The sequence below is a fragment of the Sus scrofa genome, chromosome 2 (genome assembly GCF_000003025.6).
Source record: "Sus scrofa isolate TJ Tabasco breed Duroc chromosome 2, Sscrofa11.1, whole genome shotgun sequence".
NCBI classification, from domain to species: domain Eukaryota; kingdom Metazoa; phylum Chordata; class Mammalia; order Artiodactyla; family Suidae; genus Sus; species Sus scrofa.
In genome coordinates this window covers 56,690,038-56,712,394 of record NC_010444.4, presented here as the reverse complement: position 1 = coordinate 56,712,394, position 22,357 = coordinate 56,690,038, and the positions used below count along the sequence as shown (strand labels likewise).

General features: G+C 35.8%; 1 protein-coding gene and 1 pseudogene across 1 annotated transcript in view; one reads left to right on the top strand and one right to left on the bottom strand.

Moving 5' to 3' along the window:
• GCSAML (germinal center associated signaling and motility like) overlaps positions 1 to 21,542 on the top strand; it is a 53,905-nt gene extending 32,363 nt beyond the window's left edge. Inside the window, exons 4-5 of the mRNA XM_021083397.1 lie at positions 18,799 to 18,827; positions 19,733 to 21,542. Coding sequence (XP_020939056.1) covers positions 18,799 to 18,827; positions 19,733 to 19,966 — 263 coding nt within the window. The 3' untranslated portion in view covers positions 19,967 to 21,542. The remainder of the gene's footprint in view (positions 1 to 18,798; positions 18,828 to 19,732) is intronic.
• On the bottom strand, positions 3,325 to 5,786 carry LOC110259307 (annotated as a pseudogene).

Genomic DNA, 22,357 nt, shown 5'->3' with positions numbered 1-22,357 from the left:
TTTAGGGCTTTTTTCTTCCCTTCTTCTTGTATCCTCTTTTCTTGTGATTTGATGACTATCTTTAGTTTTGTGTTTGGATTGCTTTTTCTTTGTGTGTGTGTGGTGTGTGTGTGTGTGTTTATTGTAGATTTTTTTAGTTTGTGGTTACTATGAATCTGTCCAATTCTAAGTTGTCCATTTTATTGGCATATAGTTGTTTATAGTAACCTCATGATCCTTTGCATTTCTGGTATCAGTTGTGACTTCTCCATTAATTTCTAATTTATTGATTTGAGCCCTTTTTTTCCTTGAAGTGTTTTGCTTAAGGTTTAATGATTTTGTTTATCTTTTCAGAGAACCAACTTTTAGTTTCATTGAACTTTTCTATTATTTTCTTCATCTCTATTTTACTTATTTCTGCTCTGATCTTTAAGCTTTATTTTATTCTATTAATTTGGGGTCTTGTTTGTTCTTTTCTCTCTAGTTGCTTTAGGTGTAAGGTTAGATTGCTTGAGATTTTTTTCTTGTTTCCTGATGCAAGGTTATATTGCTATAAACAATACAGAAATGCTTTCTGTGAGTCCCCTAGTCTTTGGAATGTTGTGTTTTCATTATCATTTGTCTCTAAGTATTTTTGATTTCCTCTTTGATTTCTTCATTGATTCATTTGTTGTTTAGTAGCATCTAATTTATTTATTTAGTAGCATGTAATTTATTCATTTATTTACCTAGTTAGTTTTTAAATTTTTATTTATTTATTTCTAGTAGCATGTAATTTTAGATTCCACTTACTTGTGTTTTTTTCAGGTTGTTTTTTCTTATACTTAATTTCTAGTCTTATAGCATTGTGGTCAGAGAAGATGCTTGATATGATTTAAATTTTCTTAAATTTATCAAGGCTTGCTTTTTAGCCCAGTATGCAATTTATCATGGTGAATATTCCATGTGCACATGAGAAGATGTCTATCATACTGATTGGGATGGAATGTTCTATAACCATCATTTAAGTCCATCTGGTCTATCTGTCATTTAAGACTTGTGTTTCCTTATTGATTTTGTGTTTAGATGATATGTCCGTTGATTTAAGTGGGGTGTTAATGTTCCCACTATTATTGTGTTATTGTCAATTTCTCCTTTTATGGCTGTTAGCATTTACCTTATATGTTGAGTGCATATATATTTATAATTGATATATCTTCTTGGATTGACCCCCAATCATTATGTAGTGTCCTTTTATTTTCTCTTGTAACAGTCTTTATTTTAAAGTCCATTTTTCTGACATGAGTATTGCTACTCCTGCTTTCTTTTTATTTCCATTTACATGGAATAGCTTATTCCATCCTCTAATCTGAAGTAAGTATCTTGTAGAAAGCATGTATACAGGTCTTATGTTTATATCCATTCAGCCAGGCCTTGTCTTTTAATTGAGCATTAATCCATTTGCTAAGGTAATTATTGATATTTATATGCTTATTGCCATTTTGTTAATGTTTTGGTTTTGTTTTTGTAGGTCTTTTTTCTTCCTTTCTGCTTGTGTCCTCTTTTCTTGTGATTTGATGACTATATTTAGTTTTGTGTTTGGATTGCTTTTCCTTTTTTTGTGTGTATCCATTGTAGATTTTTAGTTTGTGTTTATCATGAGGTTTTGACATAGCCATACACACACAAGGTTTTTTAAAATTGCTGGTCTCAATTTCTAACGCCTTTCCAATATTCTGCATTTATACTCTCTTCTCATGATTGTGGTTTTTATATTATATTTATATGTGGATGTTTTCCTATGTTTACTGTTTGTTTGCCTTTACCAGTGAGCTTTCACATTCATAATTTTCTTGTTTCTAGCTGTGGCTTTTTCTTTTCCACCTGTGGAAGTTCGTGTAGGATTGTTGTAAAGCCGGTTTTGTGGTGCTGAATTCTCTTAGCTTTTGCTTGTTTTTAGAGATTTTGATTTCTCTTTTAAATCTGAATGAGAGCCTTACTGGGCATAATATTCTTGGCTGGAAGTTTTCCCCTCTCATCACTTTAAATATAATATGCTACTCCCTTCTGGCCTGCAGAATTTCTGTTGAAACATCAGATGGTAATTTTATGGGGATTCCCTTGTATGTTATTTGTGGCTTTCCCTTGTTGCTTTTAGTCTTTTCTCTCTGCATTAACTTTTGTTAGTTTGATAAATATGTATCTTGCCATTTTTTTTTCTTGGTCTATCCTGTATGGGACTCTTTGTGTCTCTTCAACCTGAGTGTTTCCTTTTCTATGATAGGGAAGTTTTGGCCATTATCTCTTACAATATTTTCTCAGGCCTTTTCTTGGCCTCTTCTCCTTCCAGCACCCCTATAATGTAAACGTTGGGGTATTAAATGTTGTCCCAGAGATCTCTTAGACTGTCCTCATTTCATTTCATTCTTTTTTCCTTATTATGTTCAATGGCAGTGATTTCCACCAGTCTGTCTTCCACTCATTCATTTTTCTGACTCACTTATTCTACTATTGATTCCTTCTGGTTATATTTCATTTCAGTTATTGTTTTATTTACTGCTGTTTACTTGTTCTTCATATTCTTGAACTTTGTTAAAAATTTCTTTTATCTTTTTGGTCTGTGTCTCCATTCTCTTTCTGAGACCTTGGACCATCTTTACTATCATTATTCTAAATTCTTTTTCAATTGGATTACCTATCTCCACCTCACCTAGTTGTTCTTCTAAGTTTTATATTATTCTTTCATCTGGAACATATTTCTCTGCCATCTCACTTGACCAACTTTCTGTGTTTTTGGTTTCCATTTCACAGGCTTCAGGAATATAGTTATTCTTTCTTCTAGTGTCTGCCCTCTGGTGGTTGAGCTTTATACAGGGACTTGTGTAGGCTCCTTGGTTGGAGGACCTCTTGCCTGCCCAGTGATCTGTGGATATGGGTCTGGGTTCCTCTGGTGTGTAGGACTATGTGAAATTGTATGTAGAGATAAGGTGGTTGTGGGCTCAGTAAAACTTTAGGCAACCTGTCTTCTGAGGAACTGGTCTATGTTCCCACTTTGTTGGTTGTTTGGCCTGAGGCTTCATGGCACTGGAGCTTTCAGGTTTTTGGGTGAGGCCAGGTCTCAGTGTCAAAAGATGATCTATTGGAAAGCTCACACTGATGAAATTTCCCTGGGTCCACCATGACCAGTGTCCTTGTTCCACAGCGAGCCAGGGCCGAGCCCTGCTTCCTAAGGAGGCCCTCCAAGACCCACAAGTATGTCTGGTCCAGGCTTCTGTGGATCATTGCTTTGCTCTGGGTCCCAGTGCACATGACACCTTGTGTGTGCCTTCCACGGGGAAATTCTCTATTTTCCCCAGTCCTGCTTTTCTTCAGAAGCAAATGTTCTGTGTCTCCTCCTATTAATGCTAACCCCTCCAATCTGGGGAACCTGATGTGGAACTCAGAACTCTCATTCCTTCTGAAGAAACTCTGTGACATAATTATTTTCTAGTTTGTGAGTTTCCCACCCACCAGATATGTGTTGATTATCTTGTGAAATCTCCCCTTCTACCATCTCATTGTAGCCTCTTTGTCTTTGGGTATAAATATATATATATTTTTTGGTAGGTTCCAGTCTTTTTTTGTTGATGGATGTTCAGAAGTGTTGTGATTTTTGTATTTTAGTGAGAATAGGTGACCTCAAGCCATACTCCTTTATCTTGTCTCCAATATTGCAAGCTTCTTTAAAGAATCATCTAGCCTCATTTTTTGGAACATTGCATTTATCAATCACCTCTAAGCTTACAGTTGCTTCCTTCTGGTACTACCACTCCACTGAACACATTCAATGGGCTACAAATAATGCATTTTACCAAACACCATCACAGTCATAACTAGAATAACATATTTAAAAAATCATCATAATGCAGTGCACATAAAATCATTGCATTTGTATTAAAATAATTATTTAAAATTTTATTTGCTATTTTGCACTAAACCAAGGTATAAAATATATTTCTAGCTATGTGTCATGTTTAAAAAGTTGAATGCCTCTGTCAAAAAATTGTGCAGACTCTAAAGGACAGTTTTTTAATCTTAATCTCAATCACTCTATATCTAGAATTTACAAATGTTGCTTAACATCTCACTCCTGAAATTCTTCCTTCCTCCCTTTGATGCTACACCCTATGTTTGCATCCTCAATCACTGAACACCCCTCTTCTATCTGATACTACTTTTCATCCAGTATTTCTAAAATGCTGGTGCTTTTATTGATCCAAACTTAGAGACTTTTTAATCTATGAAGTGTTTGTGTATGATTAATTTTATTTCTTCTAAGCCTTGGTACAATTTTATGGGGAAAGACATCCATGGGATATTATATTTATTGTAAATAACTTTTTTTAGAAGTCCAGTTACCTTGGAGTTTATTTAAACTAAAAGAAAAAGGTCATCATATTTTCTTGTAATACATACTTGGTTCTTTAAACAACAATTGTGACAAACGACAGAAAGAATGAAGGAAAGCTGCCCTTGTGATCTATACAAAACACCAGTATTTTTGGTTGTACATAATTAAAATAAATTTCTCACACACTTCAAAATACCATAGTAGCCAATACATAAAGGCATGCCTTATGTGGCCATAGGAATACAGTTTAGAAAAGAAAGAAAAAAAATAACACTTTGAACTACTCAATTTCTTCAAAATCACTGAGCAAGAAAAGCTATGCTGAATTTCCATACAGATTTTACATAAGTTCCATATAGTACCTTAATTTAAATCCAAGAGCAAGAGTTAAAACTCTCCTCCTCTATTTTTGGTAAACAAATGCAAAGAAAACTTAAAGGACTTTTCCACCTAGATTTTTACCTGGGAATGACCTTTTAAATTTTTTACTTAAAAGAGGGTATAATGATGTCAGTATAAATGTTACTGTTTCTTGGGATCTCAGGAAGATTCATATTCTTTATAGCTGATACAGAACAGGCTGGTGCTCCTTCTAAGCTAGCCTCAGATTTCTCCAGTTTATTTTGTGCTTCAGTTTGTGTAACAATCTCATTCATGTTGGTCTCCAATACCATTCCTCCCGTCACCATTTCTTCAAGAACATTGTGACCTTATCTACATGGCAAGTTAAATCCAAGCAGACATTTTCAAAACACTTGTCTAATGTTTCCACAAATACTTGAATTAGATCCAAAATGCCAAGTTCACGTTCTAAAGAATACACACAGAAAACAAAATATTATGTAGCATAATGTTTATAAGTCAGCTTGTTGTCAGATGATCCAATTATTAATCTTCCTTCCAGGAAATTACAAACATTCTCATTTCTCATAGATAAAAAAATGGAATGTCTCCCTGATGATTTGTTGTTGTGTATCTTCACTGTAGGGCTGGTAGAACTTGGAGAATTTCAGCTTCCCATGGTTATTAAAGATGAGGCACAACTTGATCATGGGTGAGCCAGGACCACTGTGTGGGAGCCAGGAGCCAGGGCAATGGTGGGCACATGAGGCTTGTCACCAGATCTTGGTGGCAATTCTTCCCCACCTGCCCCCCGCCCCAAGCTCACAGTAAATAACTTTTCTTACACGCAGATTCAAATGCTTTTGTAGTTATACTATTTATGTATTATGTTTCGTCTTTTCAGATCACGTTACATTTCTCATAAAATTTGTCCTTTTCTATTAAGATTCCAAGGTGCTAAACTTAAAATTGTTAATCACATCCTTGTCTAGGGTTAATGTTTTCAGGATCTATAGTGATGCCCTCTTTTTTATTCCTAACATTGCTATTGAAGGGGCTGGGGAGAGAAAGAGCAAGAGAGAACCCTTTCTATCTACTATTTGGTCAATAACTTTTACTAAAATTCATTTATTTCAAAAATATTCTTATGGAATAAAATTTCATATTTTCTTCACTTTTTATTAAAGTATAGTTGATTTACATTATTATATCAATCTCTGTGTACAGCAAAATGACCTAGTCATTTATAATGAATATATATACATTCTTTTTCTCATGTGGTCCTCCATAATGTTCTAGTCCAAGAGAATGGACAAAGTTCCCTGTGCTATTCAGTGGGGCCTCATTGACTCTCCATTCTAAATGTAATAATTTGAATCTATTAACCCCAAATTTTTGGTGTATCCCACTCCATCACACCTCTCCCTTGGCAACCACAATTCTGCTGTGTCTGTGACTCTATTTTGCTTTGTAGATAGGTTTATTAGTGCCATATTTTAGATTCTATGTATAGGTGATATCATATTGTAATTGTCTTTCTCTTTCTGATTTACTTCATTCACTATGAGAATCTCTACTTCCATCAATGTTGCTGCAAATGACATTATTTCATTAATTTTTATGGCTGAGTAATATTCCATTATGTATATGTACCATATCTTAATCCATTCATCTGTGAATGGACATTTTCAGTGTTTCCATGGCTTGGTTGTTTTGAATTGTGCTGCTATTAACATAGGGGTGCATGTATCTTTTTTAGTCTTTTATTTACATAAATTTTTTTCTACTGTACAGTATGGTAACCCAGTTACACTTACATGTATACATTCTTTTTTTCTCACACTACATGTTCCATTAAGTGACTAGACAGAGTTCCCAGTGCTACACAGCAGAATCCCATTGCTAATCCATCCTGAAGGCAACATTCTGAATCTATTTACCCCAAGCTCCCAGGTCCTCCCACTCCCTCCCCCTCCCCCTTGGCAACAACAAGTCTATTCTCCAAGTCCATGATTTATTTTCTGTGGAAAGGTTCATTTGTTCTGTGTATTATATTCCAGATATGTGATATCATACGATATTTGTCTTTCTCTTTCTGATTTACTTCACTCAGGATGAGAGTCTCTAGTTCCATCATGTTGCTGCAAATGGTATGTTTTGTTCTTTTTTATGGCTGAGTAGTATTCCATTGTGTATATATAACACATCTTCCTAATCCAACTGTCTGTTGATGGACATTTGAGTTGTTTCCTTGTCTCGGCTATTGTGAACAGTGCTGCAATGAACATGCACATGCATGTGTATTTTTTAAGGAGAGCTTTGTCCAGATGTATGCCCAAGAGTGGGATCGCTGGGTCATATGGTCGTTCTATGTATAGTTTTCTAAGGTACCTCCATACCATTCTCCATAGTGGCTGTACCAGCTTATGTTCCCACTAAGAGTGCAGGGGGATCCCCTTTTCTCCACACCCCCTCCAGCATTTGTTATTTGTGGACTGATTAATGATGGCCATTCTGACTGGTGCGAGGTGGTATCTTGTGGTAGTTTTGAGTTGCATTTCTCTAACTATCAGGAATGTTGAGCATTGTTTTGAGTGCTTGTTGGCCATCTGTATCTGTATCTGTTGGAAAATGTCTATTCAGGTCTTTTGCCCATTCTTCCACTGGGTTGTTGGCTTTTTTTGCTGTTGAGTTGTGTAAGTCGTTTGTATATTCTAGAGATTAACCCTTTGTCAGTTGTATCATTTGAAACTATTTTCTCCCATTCTATAAGTTGTATTTTTGTTTATTTTTTCTTTCTTTTGCTGTGCAAAAGCTTGTCAGTTTGATAAGGTCCCATTGGTTTATTTTTGCTCTTATTTCTGTTGCTTTGGGTGACAGACCTGAGAAAATATTCATAAGGTTGATGTCAGTGAATGTTTTGCCTATGTTCTCTTCCAGGAGTTTGATGGTGTCTTCTCCTATATTTAAGTCTTTCAGCCATTTTGAGTTTATTTTCATGCATGGTGTGAGGGTGTTTTCTAGTTTCATTGATTTGTATGTAGCTGTCCAGGTTTCTCAGGAATTCTTGCTGCAAAGTCTGTCTTTTTCTCATTTTATATTCTTGCCTATGTCAAAGATTAATTGGCCATAGGTGTCTGTGTTTATTTCTGGGTTCTCTATTCTGTTCCATTGGTCAGTCTGTCGGTTTTGGTACCAGTAACACACTGTCTTGATGACTGTGGCTTTGTAATATTGCTTGAAGACTGGAAGAATTATGCCTCCTGCTTGGTTTTTGTTCTTCAGAATTTTTTTTGGCAATTCTGGGTCTTTTGAGGTCCCATATAAATTTTTGGATTATCTGTTCCAGTTCTGTGAAAAATGTCCTGGGTAATTGGATAGGGATTGCATTGAATCTGTAGATTGCTTTGGGTAGTATGGCCATTTTTACAATATTAATGTTTCCATCCCAGGAGCATGGAATATCTTTTCATTTCTTTACACCTTCTTTAATTTCCTTGATTAAGGTTTTATAGTTCTCAACACATAGGGCCTTTGCCTCCTTGGTCAGGTGTATTCCCAGGTATTTGATTTTTTTCTGGGTGCAATTTTAAAGGTATTGTATTTTTGTATTCCTTGTCTAATATTTCATTGTTAGTATACAGAAATGCAACCGATTTCTGAATGTTAATCTTATATCCTGCTACTTTGCTGAAGTTTTTGATCAGTTCATGTAGTTTTTGGGTTGAGTCCTTAGGGTTTTCTATATATAGTATCATTTCATCTGTATATAGTGACAGTTTTACCTCTGCTCTTCCTATTTGGATGCCTTTTATTCTTTTTGTTTGTCTGATTGCTGTGGCTAGGACTTCCAATACTGTGCTGAATAATAGTTGTGACAGTAGGCATTCTTGTCTTGTTGCAGATTTTAGTGGGAAGGCTTTCAGCTTTTCTCCATTGAGTATTATATTTGCTGTGGGTTTGTCATAAATGGCTGTGATTATGTTTAGGAATGTTCCCTCTATACCCACTTTGGTGAGAGTTTTGATCATGAATGGATGTTGGACATTGTCAAATGCTTTTTCTGCATCTATTGAGATGAGTATGTGGTTTTTAACTTTTCTTTAGCTAATGTGGTTTATGATGTTGATTGATTTGTGAATAGTGAACCATCCTTGTGCATCTGGGATGAATCCCATGTGGTTGTGTTGTACAATCTTTTTGATATGTTGTTGGATTCTGTTGGCTAAAATTTTGTTGAGAATTTTTGCATCTAAAATCATTGAAGTTATTGGCTTTTTTTTGTGGTATCTTTATCTGCTTTTGGAATTAGGGTGATGGTGGTGTCATAGAATGTCTTTAGGTGTGTTCCATTTTCTGAAACATTTTGAAGAAATTTAAGGAGGATGGGTATAATTTCCTCTTTGTATGTTTGCTAGAATTCACCTGTGAAGCCATCTGGTCTGTGACTTTTATTTGTAGAGAGTGCTTTTGTGACATATTGCATTTCATTTCTAGTGATCAGTCTACTCAGGTGATCTATTTATTCATGATTCTGTTTTGGCAGGCTTTAAGACTCTAGAAAGTTGTCCATTTCTTCTAGATTGTCAATTTTGTTGGCATACAATTGTTGATAGTATTCTCTTATGGTTTTATGTATTTATGTAGTTTCTGTTTTGACTTCTCCTTTTTCATTTCTTATTTTGTTTATTTTGGTTTTTTCCTCTCCTCTTCTTGGTGAGTCTAGCCATAGGTTTGTCAATTTTGTTTACCTTTTCAAAGAACCAGCTCTTGGTTTGATTGATTTTGCCTATTGTTTTTTGAATCCCTATTTTATTGATTTCCTCTTTGATCTTTAGGTATTCCTTCCTTATGCTGACTTTAGGTTTTGTTTGTTCTTGTTTTTCTAATTCATTCAGGTGGTGGGTTAAGTTGTTGATTTTAGATCTTTCTTCTTTTTTGAGGAAGGTCTGTATTGCTATGAACTTCTTTCTGAGCACCTCTTTTGTGGCATCCCATAGATTTTGAGAGTCTGTGCCTTCATTATCATTTGTCTCAAGGTATTTTTTAATTTCCTTCTTGATTCCCTCAAAAACCATTGTTTTTTTGGTAGCATGTTGTTTAGTCTCCATGTTGTCGGTTTTTTCTCATTTTTTTTTCCCCATGGTTGATTTCTAGTTTCATGCCATTGTGGTCAGAGAAGATAATTGAAATAATTTCTGTACTCTTAAATTTGTGGAGGTTAGCTCTGTGATCAGTTCTTGAGAATGTTTCATGTGCATTTGGGAAAAATATGTAATTTGAATTTTATGCATGTAATGTCCTGAAAATATTGTCTAATTTTCTATTGTTTCCTTTAGGATCTCTGTTGCTTTGTTAATTTTCTTTTCTTTCCTTTTTTTCTACAAATGGAAACACATTTTTATTTTTTTATTTTTGAAATTTTGTTTTTATTTTTTGCAGAATAAAATACATACATTTAAACACAATTACATTCAAACAGATTATTATATCATGGATCTTAAGAAACAGATTAAGTGACTCCCACTGGAGAAGTGGAATGGAAAATATGCTTAGACAAACAGGAAATTTATTCTATACTTTACCCCATTTTTTTTATGGCTTTCATCTTTACTACTTAGTATTATCTATTACATTTCAATTTTTCTTTAAAAATTAGCATTGTATTAAAATTGTGTATATTATGCAACTAAAATTTATAAAGAAGAAAGCCTTATATACCATTAAATATTTTATATAGCATAATAAAAAGAATAACTTAACTGGTAAGAATAACAAAAATAATACACCCTCTGAAAATAAGTAAAATATAAAATGCATAAATTGGTTAAAAAACAATGTAACTATATAAATCTGTCCTCACAATTTGTTACATCTTATTGATTCTTCCACATAGGCATTACACCATTCCAGGTGATGTGATAAACAAGACATTACAGACCTTACATTGTACCATGGAGAGAAATGGTTATTGATAATACAATTGTAGAACTGTATTATTTAATTGTACAGTGGCATTGTTTAATTATAATTATCATAAATTCTTTGATGGAGAGGAAATCAGAATCATTTCTAAGAAGACTTCAGCCTTCCAAGAATGATGTCAATGACCCCCTTCATGGTGGATTATGCACTTATTTACTATGAGATATATTTCTTCTTCAGAGATTCCTTGTTTGTGTATCAATTGTAGATTTTTGGATTGCAGTTATTCTGAAGTTTTGATAGAAGAGTCTATATGTATATGAGATTGTTTTAAGTTGTTGTTCTCCTAACTGCAAGTTCATCTCCAGTGTCCCGCATTTGTACCCACCTCTTCTCATGATTTCTGATTTTGGTGGTATAATTGCGCATGGATGATTTCGTATCTTTACTGCATATAGACCTTTCCTGGTGAGCCTTGTCATTTGTGGAATTTTTGTTTCCTGTTGCTGTGTTTTCTTTTCTGCCTAGAGAAGTTCCTTTAGTATCTGTTGTAAGGCTGGTTTAGCATTGCTGAATTCTCTCAGCTTTTGCTTATCTGTGAAGGTTTTGATTTCTCCTTCAAATCTGAGTGAGAGGCTTGCTGGGTAGAGTAATCTTGGTTGGCGGCTTTTTCCTTTCATCACGTTAAGTATATCATGCCACTCCCTTCTGGCTTGCAGAGTTTCTGCTGAACAATCTGCCAATAACCTTATTGGGGTTCCCTTGTATGTTACTTGTTTCTTTTCCCTATCTGTTTTCAAGATTTTCTCTTTGTCTTTAATTTTGGTCATTTTGATTAATATGTGTCTCAGTGTATTCCTGCTTGGGTTTATTTTATATGGTACTCGTTGTGCTTCCTGGATTGGAGTGAGTGGTTCCTTTCCCATGTTAGGGAAATTTTCGGCTATTATCTCTTGGAATATTTTTTCTGTCCCCTTCTCTTTATCTTCTCCTTCTGGCACCCCTATAATATGGATGTTGGAGCGTTTAATGTTGTCCCAGAGTTCTCTGAGACTCTCTTCATTTCTTTTAAGTCTTTTTTCTCTTTTCTCTTCTGCAGCCATAATTTCCACTGAACTGTCCTCCACCTCGCTTATTCGTTCTTCTGCCTCCTGTATTCTGCTGTTAGCTGCTTCCAGGGAATTTTTTATTTCCGTTATTGTATTTTGCATCTCTTCTTGTTTAGGTTTTATATCTTGTATCTCTTTGGTCAGTGTTTCCTGTAAGTTTACTTCCAATGTCTTGCATCATCTTCAGCATCGACAGTCTAAAGCCTTTCTTCCTGGAGGCTGAGAATCTCCTCATCACTTAGCTAGTTTTCTGGGGTTTTCCCTTTCTCCCTCATCTGAGTTATAGTTCTTTGTCTTTTCATTTTTATAGGTTTTTGGTGTGGTGACCTTTTTACAGAGAGTAGAATTGTAGCCTCTCTTACTTCTGATGTCTGCCCCCTGTGGCTGAAGTCGGTGTGGGGGGCTTCCTGATGGGAGGGGCTGATGCCTGCCCACTGGTAGGTGGAGCCGATCCTAATCCCTCTGGTGGGTGGGGCTTAGTCTCTGGATGGGATTAGAGGGGGCTGTGTGCCTGAGGGGTCTCTAAGGAGCCTGTTTACTGAGGGGCAGGGCTGTGATCCCATCTGGGTTGTTGTTTGCCCTGGGGCTTGTCTGTGCTGACTGATGGGTGGGGCCAGATTTTCCCAAAATGGCCACCTCCAGAGAAAGGCATGCTGCAGCTGAATATTCCTGAGAGCTTTTCCTTCAATGCCCTTCCCTCACAACAAGCCACATTCACTCCTGTTTTCCCAGGATGTCCTCTAAGAACTGCAGTCAGGTTTGACCCAGATTCTTATGGAGACCTCCCTCTGCCCTGGGACCCAGTGCACGTGAAAGTCCGTGTGTACCTTTTAAGAAGGGGGTCTCCATTTCCCCTAGTCCTGTGGAGCTCCTGCACACAAGCCCCACTGGCCTTCAATGCCAGATGCTCCAGGGGCTCTTTCTCCCAGTGCCAGATCCCCACAGGTGAGGGTTTGATGTGGGTCTCAGAACTCTCACTCCTGTAGGTGAGTCTCTGTGAACCAGTTAGTTTTCAGTCTGTGGAGCTTCCCACCTGGGAGGTATGTGGTTGTTTATATCATGAAATCGCCCCTCCTACCTCTTGATGCCCCTCCTCTCTTTCTTCTGGAGTAGGATGACTTTTTTAAGGTTTCCAGTCCATTTTGGTGAAGGGTGCTCAGCCTTTAGTTGTGAATTTTGTTGTTTTTAGGAGAGAAGTTACTTTGTTGATTTTCTTCCTAGAGATCTGTCCATTGATGTGATTGAGGTGTTAAAGTCTCCTACTATTATTGTATTCCCTCAACTTCTCCTTTTATGTCTGTCAGTATTTGTTGTATGTATATTGGTGCTCCTGTATTAGGGGCTTATATATTGATGATTGTAATATCCTCTTCTTGAATGGATCCTTTAACCATTAAATAGTGTCCTTTGTCTTTCTTTGTGGCCTTTGTTTTAAAGTCTATTTTGTCTGATATGAGGATTGCAACTGCTGCCTTCCTCTCTTGTCCATTGGCATGAAATATATTTTCCCATCCCCTCACTTTCAATCTATATGTGTCCTTTACCCTAAGGCGAGTCTCTTGTAGGCAGCAGATTGAAGGTTTTTGCTTTTGTATCCAATCTGCCCCTCTGTGTCTTTTGACTGGAGCATTCAGTCATTGAGTTTTAAGATGATTATTGATAGATATGCATTTATTGCCATTTTAACCTTGTTTTCCAATTGATTCTATATTTCTCTTTGCTTCCTTTATTTTTTGGGTTGGATGGTCTCCAATTATTTTATGCTTGAATTCTTTTCGTTTCATTTTTTGTGAATATAATGTTTGGTTTTGATTTGCAGTTGTCCTGTTTTTTAAGTATGTTAACCCCTTCCTATATCAGCTTGCTTTACCCTGATAAACATATAGGTCAAACACATCCTTAAAAAAATGAAAAAGAATCTAATTTTTCTCACTTCCCTTGCCCACATTTTATGATTTTGATGTCTCTTTTTTTTTTTTTTTAACATCTTCATGTTTAGATCTATATGCTGGCTTATTTAAGCGATTGCTTTCCGGTTGTGTTTCCCTCCATCCTAGATCTTTCTCTCTCTCTTTTTTTAATTTAGAGAAACCCTTTCATTATTTCTCTTAGAATGGGTTTTGTACTGATGTATTCTTTTAGCTTTTGTTTGTTGGAGATATTCTTTATTTCCCCTTCTATTTTAATTGATATTCTTGCTGGATAGTGTAATCTAGGTTGCACATTTTTTTTCCTTTCAGTGTTTTAAGTATATCTTGCCACTCCCTTCTGGCCTGCAGTATGTCTGTAGAGAAATCAGCTGATACCCTTATTGGGGTTCCCTTATATTTAATGCTTTGCTTTTCTCTTGGTGCCTTTAGAATCCTCTCTTTATCTTTAACCCTCGCCATTTTTATTATAATATGTCTTGGTGCAGGCCTGTTAGGGTTCAACTTGTTTGGGGCCCTCTGTGCCTCCTGTACCTTGATGTCAGTTTCCTTTAGATTTGGAAAGTTTTCAGCCATAATTTCTTCAAATATATTTTCAATCCCCTTTCCTTTTTCTTTTCCTTCTGGAATTCCTCTTATGCATAGATTGGTGTGCTTTATATGATCCCATAGGTCTCTTATATTGTTTTTCCATTTAGTTTTCTGTCTGCTGTCCTGATTGGGTGATTTCCATTTTTCTATCTTCTACATCACTCATTCCTTCCTTTGCATTATTCATTCTGGTCTTTATTGCCTTTTGCTCGGTTTGTATATCTGCAAATAAAATTTTCTGGGTTATTTTTGGCTCCTCCTTTTATTTTCCAGTTCCTTTCCGAGGGAATCTGCATTACTGTTCATATCCTCCCTTAATTCCTTCAGTATTTTCACAATCTCCCTTTTGAACTCAAAGTCTGTAAGACTGCAACAGGTCTGTTTTATTGTTGACTGCTTTAGGTGAGTTCTCTTGTTGCTTTAACTGGGAATGGTTTCTGAGCTTCTTCACCTTGCTTGTGTTTTTTTTCTGTGAGTTTGGGGAAGCCAAACTGTAGTCTTGTAAATCTATTTCTATGCAATAATACCCCTTTTTATTTTTTTAGGGGGTTACTCTTTTTTTTTGGTGTGGTAGTTTGGATCTTTGATGTCTCTTTCTTTGGTGTCAGCAGGTTGTTACCCCAGGATACTCAGTGTGTTGTCAGGGAGAAAGAGGGAATGGGTAATGCCAACAATCACTGCCTGGTCATTGGGTTCTCAACAGAAGCAAAGACCTGTGATGCCCTTGAGGTGATTGGGGCTGCAAGTGGTGTCTGTTCACTGACCCCTATTGGTATCAGGATACTGCCACCACTGGAGCTAGAGATAAGTGTGGTGGTTCTCCCCACCACTGTAAACCACCTCATACTGCTTAGCTCCCTCAGGATGTGCTGCACAAGAGCTCTTAGTTGCAGTTATGAAAATATCTAGGACCCAGCCATCCTTTCATAAGGTCATAAAGGGAAATTAAATGAAAAGGTGATCAAAATGACCACCTCTGCATTTTTTGATATTCAAATCAATAATTTCCTGATTTCCTTAAGGAAGTTGTATTGCTGTTAGTTCTCGAGTTTACTTTCCATTTGGACCATGCCCCCTTGACAGGTTAGGATAATCTATGTGATGATGCTGCAAGTGGGTAACATACCTCTTTTCACCAATGTTTTCAAGTCATGGTGAAATTCATAGTATGTGTTTATGGACACTTTCAGCACACTATGATATAGATAGAGTTAAAAAACAAACCCTTCCCCAATTAGTGAACTAAGGTATAAAGAAGATTCTTTCAGGACAGTTTCCTTGGTTCTTTGATGAACTCTTGAACCACAAATCTAACAGGATGATTGTGTCATATTCTTTGTTTATGTGCTTCAGAAAAAAATAAGATCATGGATCAGTCTTTATATTCCTTAGTCTTTTCCTAAAGTTCTGTTAAAACAGTCATTTAGGCTAATGTCTTCCACTCAGGTGACCACAGATAAACTTTATTATGTCTTTTGCCACATGTACAATGAATGTATCACTTGTATCTGATTTTTTTAGTACTCATGGGATCCATTCTGCTTCTAAGCTAAACCAGGTGATGTAACTAAGCCCAGATTCTCATACCCTTGGGTGTTTGTTGCTTTAACCATTCCTGGTACCAACAGTTGCTGTTTGGTCATAATTATTGGATTGGATTTCAGAAAAGATATGACAGTGTACAAGTGGCTTATAGATCATTAAAAGGTGCTACCAGATTTACCAAACAAACAGCAAGAAAAATTTGCATTTCAGAAAACAATGCAATACTCACCATATGTTGTCTCATGGACTTGCAGAAAAGAAGGTTTTATTTGCCATTTTCTGGATGTCTGGGGCAAGGATGAGAAGGTTATGTTAATATATTTACTTAAATATTCTTATGTTCTTAAATATTTAGATATTTTCATTTTTTTTTCTTTATAATGAGGAATACAAGTGTGGTAAGTAGAATATAGGCCCCATATAGGTTTGAATTTTTTTTAATGTCAAAAGGGAATTTGTAGAGGTGATTAAAGGCCTTGAGGTGGGAGAGTATCCTGGATTGTCAAAGTGAACACAATGTAAACACAAAGTTTCTTAAAATGTAGAAGAGAAAAGCAGAAAGGGCAGTGTCACAGTGAGAAAAACTAAAACGGCCATTGCTGTTTGAAGCACTGGAGAGAGCATTCATACCAAGGGTATAAGGGAAGCCTCTAGAAGCTGGAAAAGGCAAAGAATTAGGGTATCCTCTAGAGCCTCCAGAAAAGAATGCAACCTGGTCAATCTTGATTTTAGCCCAGTGAGACTTATTTAAGAATTTTGACATCCTGAAGTGCAAGATAACATACTGGCCTTGTTTTAAGACATCATTTTTTCTTTAGTTGTGTAATGATCATAATTGTTATGATCATAATTGTTATCATTACACAACTAAAAAAATATGTCTACAACTTGTAGATTAAAAACTACCACATATTCTGGAGAAATATAACATCTTCATGGACCAGAAAATACATTGTTAGTATGTCAGTTTTTTTCCAGATTGATCTGCAGATTCAATGCAGTCCTAATAAAAATCGCAATGAACTTTAAAAAAAAATATCAGTTTTATGTTAATAGCAGCAGTATAAGACAAACAATCTGAAACAGCAATGCTATCTTATATAGACCATTACTGAGATCAATTCCTAGGTAGAGACCCTAATTAATAATTAGAAGTGCTCTCAACTCTTTATGCTGCTGTATGGAGTCCAGATCTTCTGGAAGGTGTACCTATTGGTGCACAGGCATCCATTCATTCCCATAACATATTTGTGTTTTCTTTCATAATCCAGGACTCACAGAATCAATTCAATAGCAACACCATGCTGCTGAATTCAAAATAAATATTAGAAAAACAAATAAAAAAGAAAACATTCTCTTTCTGTTATTATATACTCCATTTAAAGGGCATGCTTAGGTCTGATTTTTACTTTCAGACGTGATCTTGTGAAGGATATTGGCTGGCTTTCCTTTGCTAGATGATTTTACTCAGGGTTTCCAATCAATTAAGGAAGAGTCCCATATTCCAGGACCAGAGGGAATACCTCCTCACACAGAAGAGTCTCACTTGTTGCAGCTTGGAATTCAGGTTAAAGTCATCAGAAATTTTCTCCAATATTCCCATTCTGGTTCTAAGGCTACTATTTTTTTCCCAATCAATCAGTGCCCTAACTTCTAATAACAAGTCTACTCAGGATATCAATTCAGCTGACCTTTAGTGTGATGATGGAATATTTTACATTTTTGGTCTGAGAGTAAATATACTTGTTCATAAATATTTTAACATTTCCAGAATCAAAAACTGTGACCTCCTCACCCACTGGTGTTTGATTTCTTTATATCCTCCATCATGACATTTGATTCTCCAAATCATTATCTCTAATGCTATACTTGACTTCTTCTCAGGCTACAAATTCTATGTTTATGATTATAAAATATTAATTTTAAAACATATATTTTAACTGTCATTACAAATGGTTATAGTTATAAAGACATATGAATAAACATAACATTTTATATTTTAAATTAGTGCATTGAACATGGCATTTTTGTGAAGAACAAAGGTATTAAATATTAACATACTGCTGTTATACAGAGTCTGTTTAACTTGTTTAACATATTCTAAGATTTTTCTCAGAATCACTTTCAAACTTATTAGGTTGTAGATTTAAGAATCAGTCAATGTTCCTTTTATAAATTGGGATTTAACTGTATTTAGGGTTCTGCAACCTCTCTAATTCTAACTTCTTTATTAAAAATATTAGTAGTGATTAACACATGTATAATTTGCTTCAGTATTCATAGCTGTAATCAACCTGTATATGTAATTTTTTTTGCATTTTTGTCTTTCTGGAGCTGCAGCCATGGCATGTGGAGGTTCTCAGGCTAGGGGTCTAATCAGAGCTGTAGCCTCTGGCCTATGCCAAAACTGTGGCACTGTGGGATCCAAGCCACATCTGTGACCTACACCAGAGCTTGTGACAATGCCGGAGCCCTAACCCAATGAATGAGGCCAGAGATTGAACCCGTGTCCTTGGGGATGCTACTCTGGTTCATTAACCACTGAACCATGATGGGAACTCCTGCAAGTTATTTTTTAAATTTTAGCACCTATCTCTAAAATGCTTATCTTAAGAATTATATGAATTTCCTGTTATAATTTTATAGAATTTATCTTAAATTTATAAACATAATCATTCCTTTTAAATACTTGCCATACTCTATTGCCATAGCATGTTTATGGACAAAATTCTATTAACCAATTCCAAAATTCAGTTTTATTCACTAGCCTTGGTATGCATCATTTACATAGAAATGTAGTATTGATGATGCCTCAGAATATATATTCTTCCCTGATCTTGCCATACAGCCTTGAGAACCTCAATAATAACATAGAATAATGTCAGATGTTTAGATGGTGTGCCTCTCCGAAGTTTTAGCATTGCTTTCTATCTTTTTCATCATCTCCTTACTCCCAATTTATGATTTTCCAAAACTCTTAGGTTGCTTTCTTTTTATTTTTATCCTCCAGGTAAAGATGATGCATCCACTTCTAATCAGGTAACACAAAATTATTGCATTTGTCTGAAAATGTCAAAATAAAATTTCATATAATCTAGTTGTGGGTTTTCCTTTACTTGTAACTTCTCAATACACTTATCAAAGTCTTTCATGTTTTAAATTTTACTCTTGGCAATTTTAATGCAGAAGTGGAAAGAAATTTAAAAATCAAAATATTTTAACAGATTTAAGTGATTGGTAAGATTTTATTGCTTCCCCAAGTGTACCGAAGTCTATTGTTTTAATTTTCAAAGTTATTATAACAAAAATAAGTGAAATCAAGTTCAGCTAAAATTTAACCACCATAAAGCATCAGTTCTTTTCAGTTTTCTGCATTATTTTAAAATTGTTGTCTAAGACTTAGCATTTATATTTATAAACATGGTGGGTATCAATAAACATATGACAAAAACTTTATTTTTTTAATAGTACATTACAACCATTTTATGGACTTAGTATGCAGTATTTCAATGTTTTAATTTTTTTGTCTATACAATTGAAAGTTTACTTAAACTATAAATTTTATTAATTGCATTTTACCCTATGAAGATTTATTATTTTGTAACTTGGTTAATTATTTATTGAGGTCTGATGCATACATTGCATCACATAATGTATTACATAAAGTATACAATTGCTTTTCTCCAGATATTCAGGGAGATGAGATTGTCTTTCCTTCCTCTTTTATTATATTAAATGAAATGAAAGCAGAATGAGTAGTAGTTGGAAGCAGAGTTAATGTCAATAAAATGTAATCTCTAAGACATCAGGACTTGGAGAAAGGACTTTGAATACCTGAGGTGTAAGATCATCATTAGACAAGAAGAAAGAAGGGGTGGGTCACAGAGCTCAAATTTGATGATTGAGCCTGGATCCTTGATTTCTATTTTCTTTGTGCTTGACAGGAAAATGAGAATGGCAGTGGATCTGAAGAAGTGTGCTACACTGTCATTAGTCACAGGCCCTATCGGAGACCCTCCCTGAGCTCCAATGATGATGGTTATGAGAACGTCACAAAGAGAGTGAGACCATTAAGAGGAGGGTCAGAAACAGAATATGCCCTTCTCAGGACGACTTACACTCCAAGTTTTTCTTCCTATACCCCTGAGAATGATTATGAACTTGTGCTTCCTCACTAGAACCCTCAAGCCTCATCATCCTCCAGTAACAAAGATTATACAGAAGAGTTGCCTCCAAGGGAGATTTTCTCATTCATAAGTTCATGAAACATTAATTTCTGGACAGATTTTAGACATGAGATCTTTTTACTATATTGCCTTAAGAAACTCCGAAACCATGTCATATCTGTGGTTTGGGTAAGCCATATTAATTGACATAATGACATAGAGTATTTGACATTTTTGGATTTATAATGTTTTGTGGGGGAAACCTTCCTAAGGCAGTAAACATCTACAGGTATATTACCTAGAATATTCAATTCCAGTTCTGCTTTCCAAATATCAAAGCATTCATACTCCTAATGTAATCTACTCAACACTGGAGGTTTAATCTATTCAACAAACTTTAAAAATATAAGACCAGTTGGCAGACACTTTGTTAACCTGATATTTACTTCAGTTTTGTGTTTTCCATATGATAGAGATTCTTGCTTATAAATTTGTGGTTGCAGTTCAAGTATTAATAGTTTTTTATTTTAGCCTTTCTGAGAGGAGAAGCTGAGAGTGCCATTAAGAAAAGAAGAAGAAATGAATCAGGTTTAGTTGCCCATTGTTTTTCTTTCCAATAGTAAATCAGACTATTCCATTTAAAGATTATTAAAAAAAAGAAAGTATATTTGTACTTATTGCTTTTTTCACAATGTAATAGTTAATTTAACCTATGATGAGTTATCTCTAATAAAGAAGGGTGAATAGTGTCTGTTTTTAAAATATAGGCAATTTGGTGTTAATCCATTCATTTTTACTTTCATTCTCAAGGATATTCTAAATGAAATGCCAACTTCCCGATAAGGACATGAAAGTTATAATTGACAAACATTCATAATTTATTGTTAATATAGTTAAAATATGCTGACTTTTTTGGTCATTGACAAGGATAAATAGATGTACTTCAGGTAACTTATTTGTTTTTTATTTTCAATACAGTGACATATATTGGTAGAAATGGGTCTGTTTTCTACTTATTAGTTTAATACCAGACCTAATATAAAATAATATAGGCTATTCTCCCATGCACAGTATTTTCTCTCTAATAGGAGGTTAAACTGAGGTATTTTCTACACTGGAATTCCACTACTGCCTCCCCTATAGAATTATTTGGAATAGGGTGGGTAGATGGATGGGTAGAATAAACAAATTAACAGAAAGTGATGGTTCATGTCAAGAAAATTTGGGTAATTCTCTTTATTTATTAAGAATATTTCCATATAATAGAATATGCTTATAATGAACATTTATTGAACATTTGCTATATTCTACTTGTGTAACTTTTTTTTGTTTTATAAAAGGTTTGACTCTATTCTTGGTAAATTTTTGTGCCTTTGGGGTGACATTAATGTCTAGAAGGAAAATTTAATAGAAATCTTGGAATTCTGAAAAAATAACCCTATCAGAAATATGCCAGTCTTGCAGAAATCAGCCAATTTTAAGAAATGACAAAATTATTTACTCTTGAGAGGAGGCAAGATGGCCAAAGATTAGGGGGATGCACTTGCCCTCTCCCACAAACACAACCAAAAAACACATCTACACATAAAATGACTCACACAGAACAGCAACTGAATGCTGGCAGAAGAACTTAAACCTCCAAAAACAGCAAGAACCTTTTGACATAACTGGGTAAAAGAAGAGAAAAGAGGAGAGAGAGAGAAAGGGAATCAGGACAGGACTGGCACTCCTGAGTGGGAACTGTGAAGGAGAAAGGGAACCCACACCCTGGAAAGTCACCTAACCAATGGAAAAATCAACTGAGTAGGAAGGATCTCCAGATGCTGAGAAAAGTTCAGCAGTGGGTCTGAGATCTGAAAAGCAGAGTAAGAGCCACACAGATCATCTGAACCACTGGCACAGACACCAAAAACCGAGATGCTCAGGTGGGGGCTGCACACTGAGACCTAGGCTCCAGAGGTTAGTCCCTTGGAGTAGGCTGGGGTTGGTGGTGTGGAAACAGCCTGAGGGAGTAGGAAGTGGTGTGTTGTGGGTGGAGGGAGCAATAGGCTAAGGACTGGGGAGTGGAAAGCCACAACTGAATGAACCTGGGAGAAGGTCTGGACCCACAGGAGAGACAAGGTACTAGTTTTGGGGAGGGGAGAGAAGGAGGGGCAGGCCACCATACAATACTCCTTTCACCCCAGTGTGGGAGTTTGCCTGCCAGCTGACAGAGAGCAGAGCTTCTTAGGACATCCTCCCTCTCCCACCCCACACACACCTGGCCAGAAGCCACCTGCCATCCTGAAAATTGGCCTCACTACATGTGGGAAACCAAACATCAACATGGCTTTCACTAGCCCAGCCTGCCCACACACAGGAAATGCCCCACTGCTGCAGAGCAAGTCACCTAGCACAACCCAC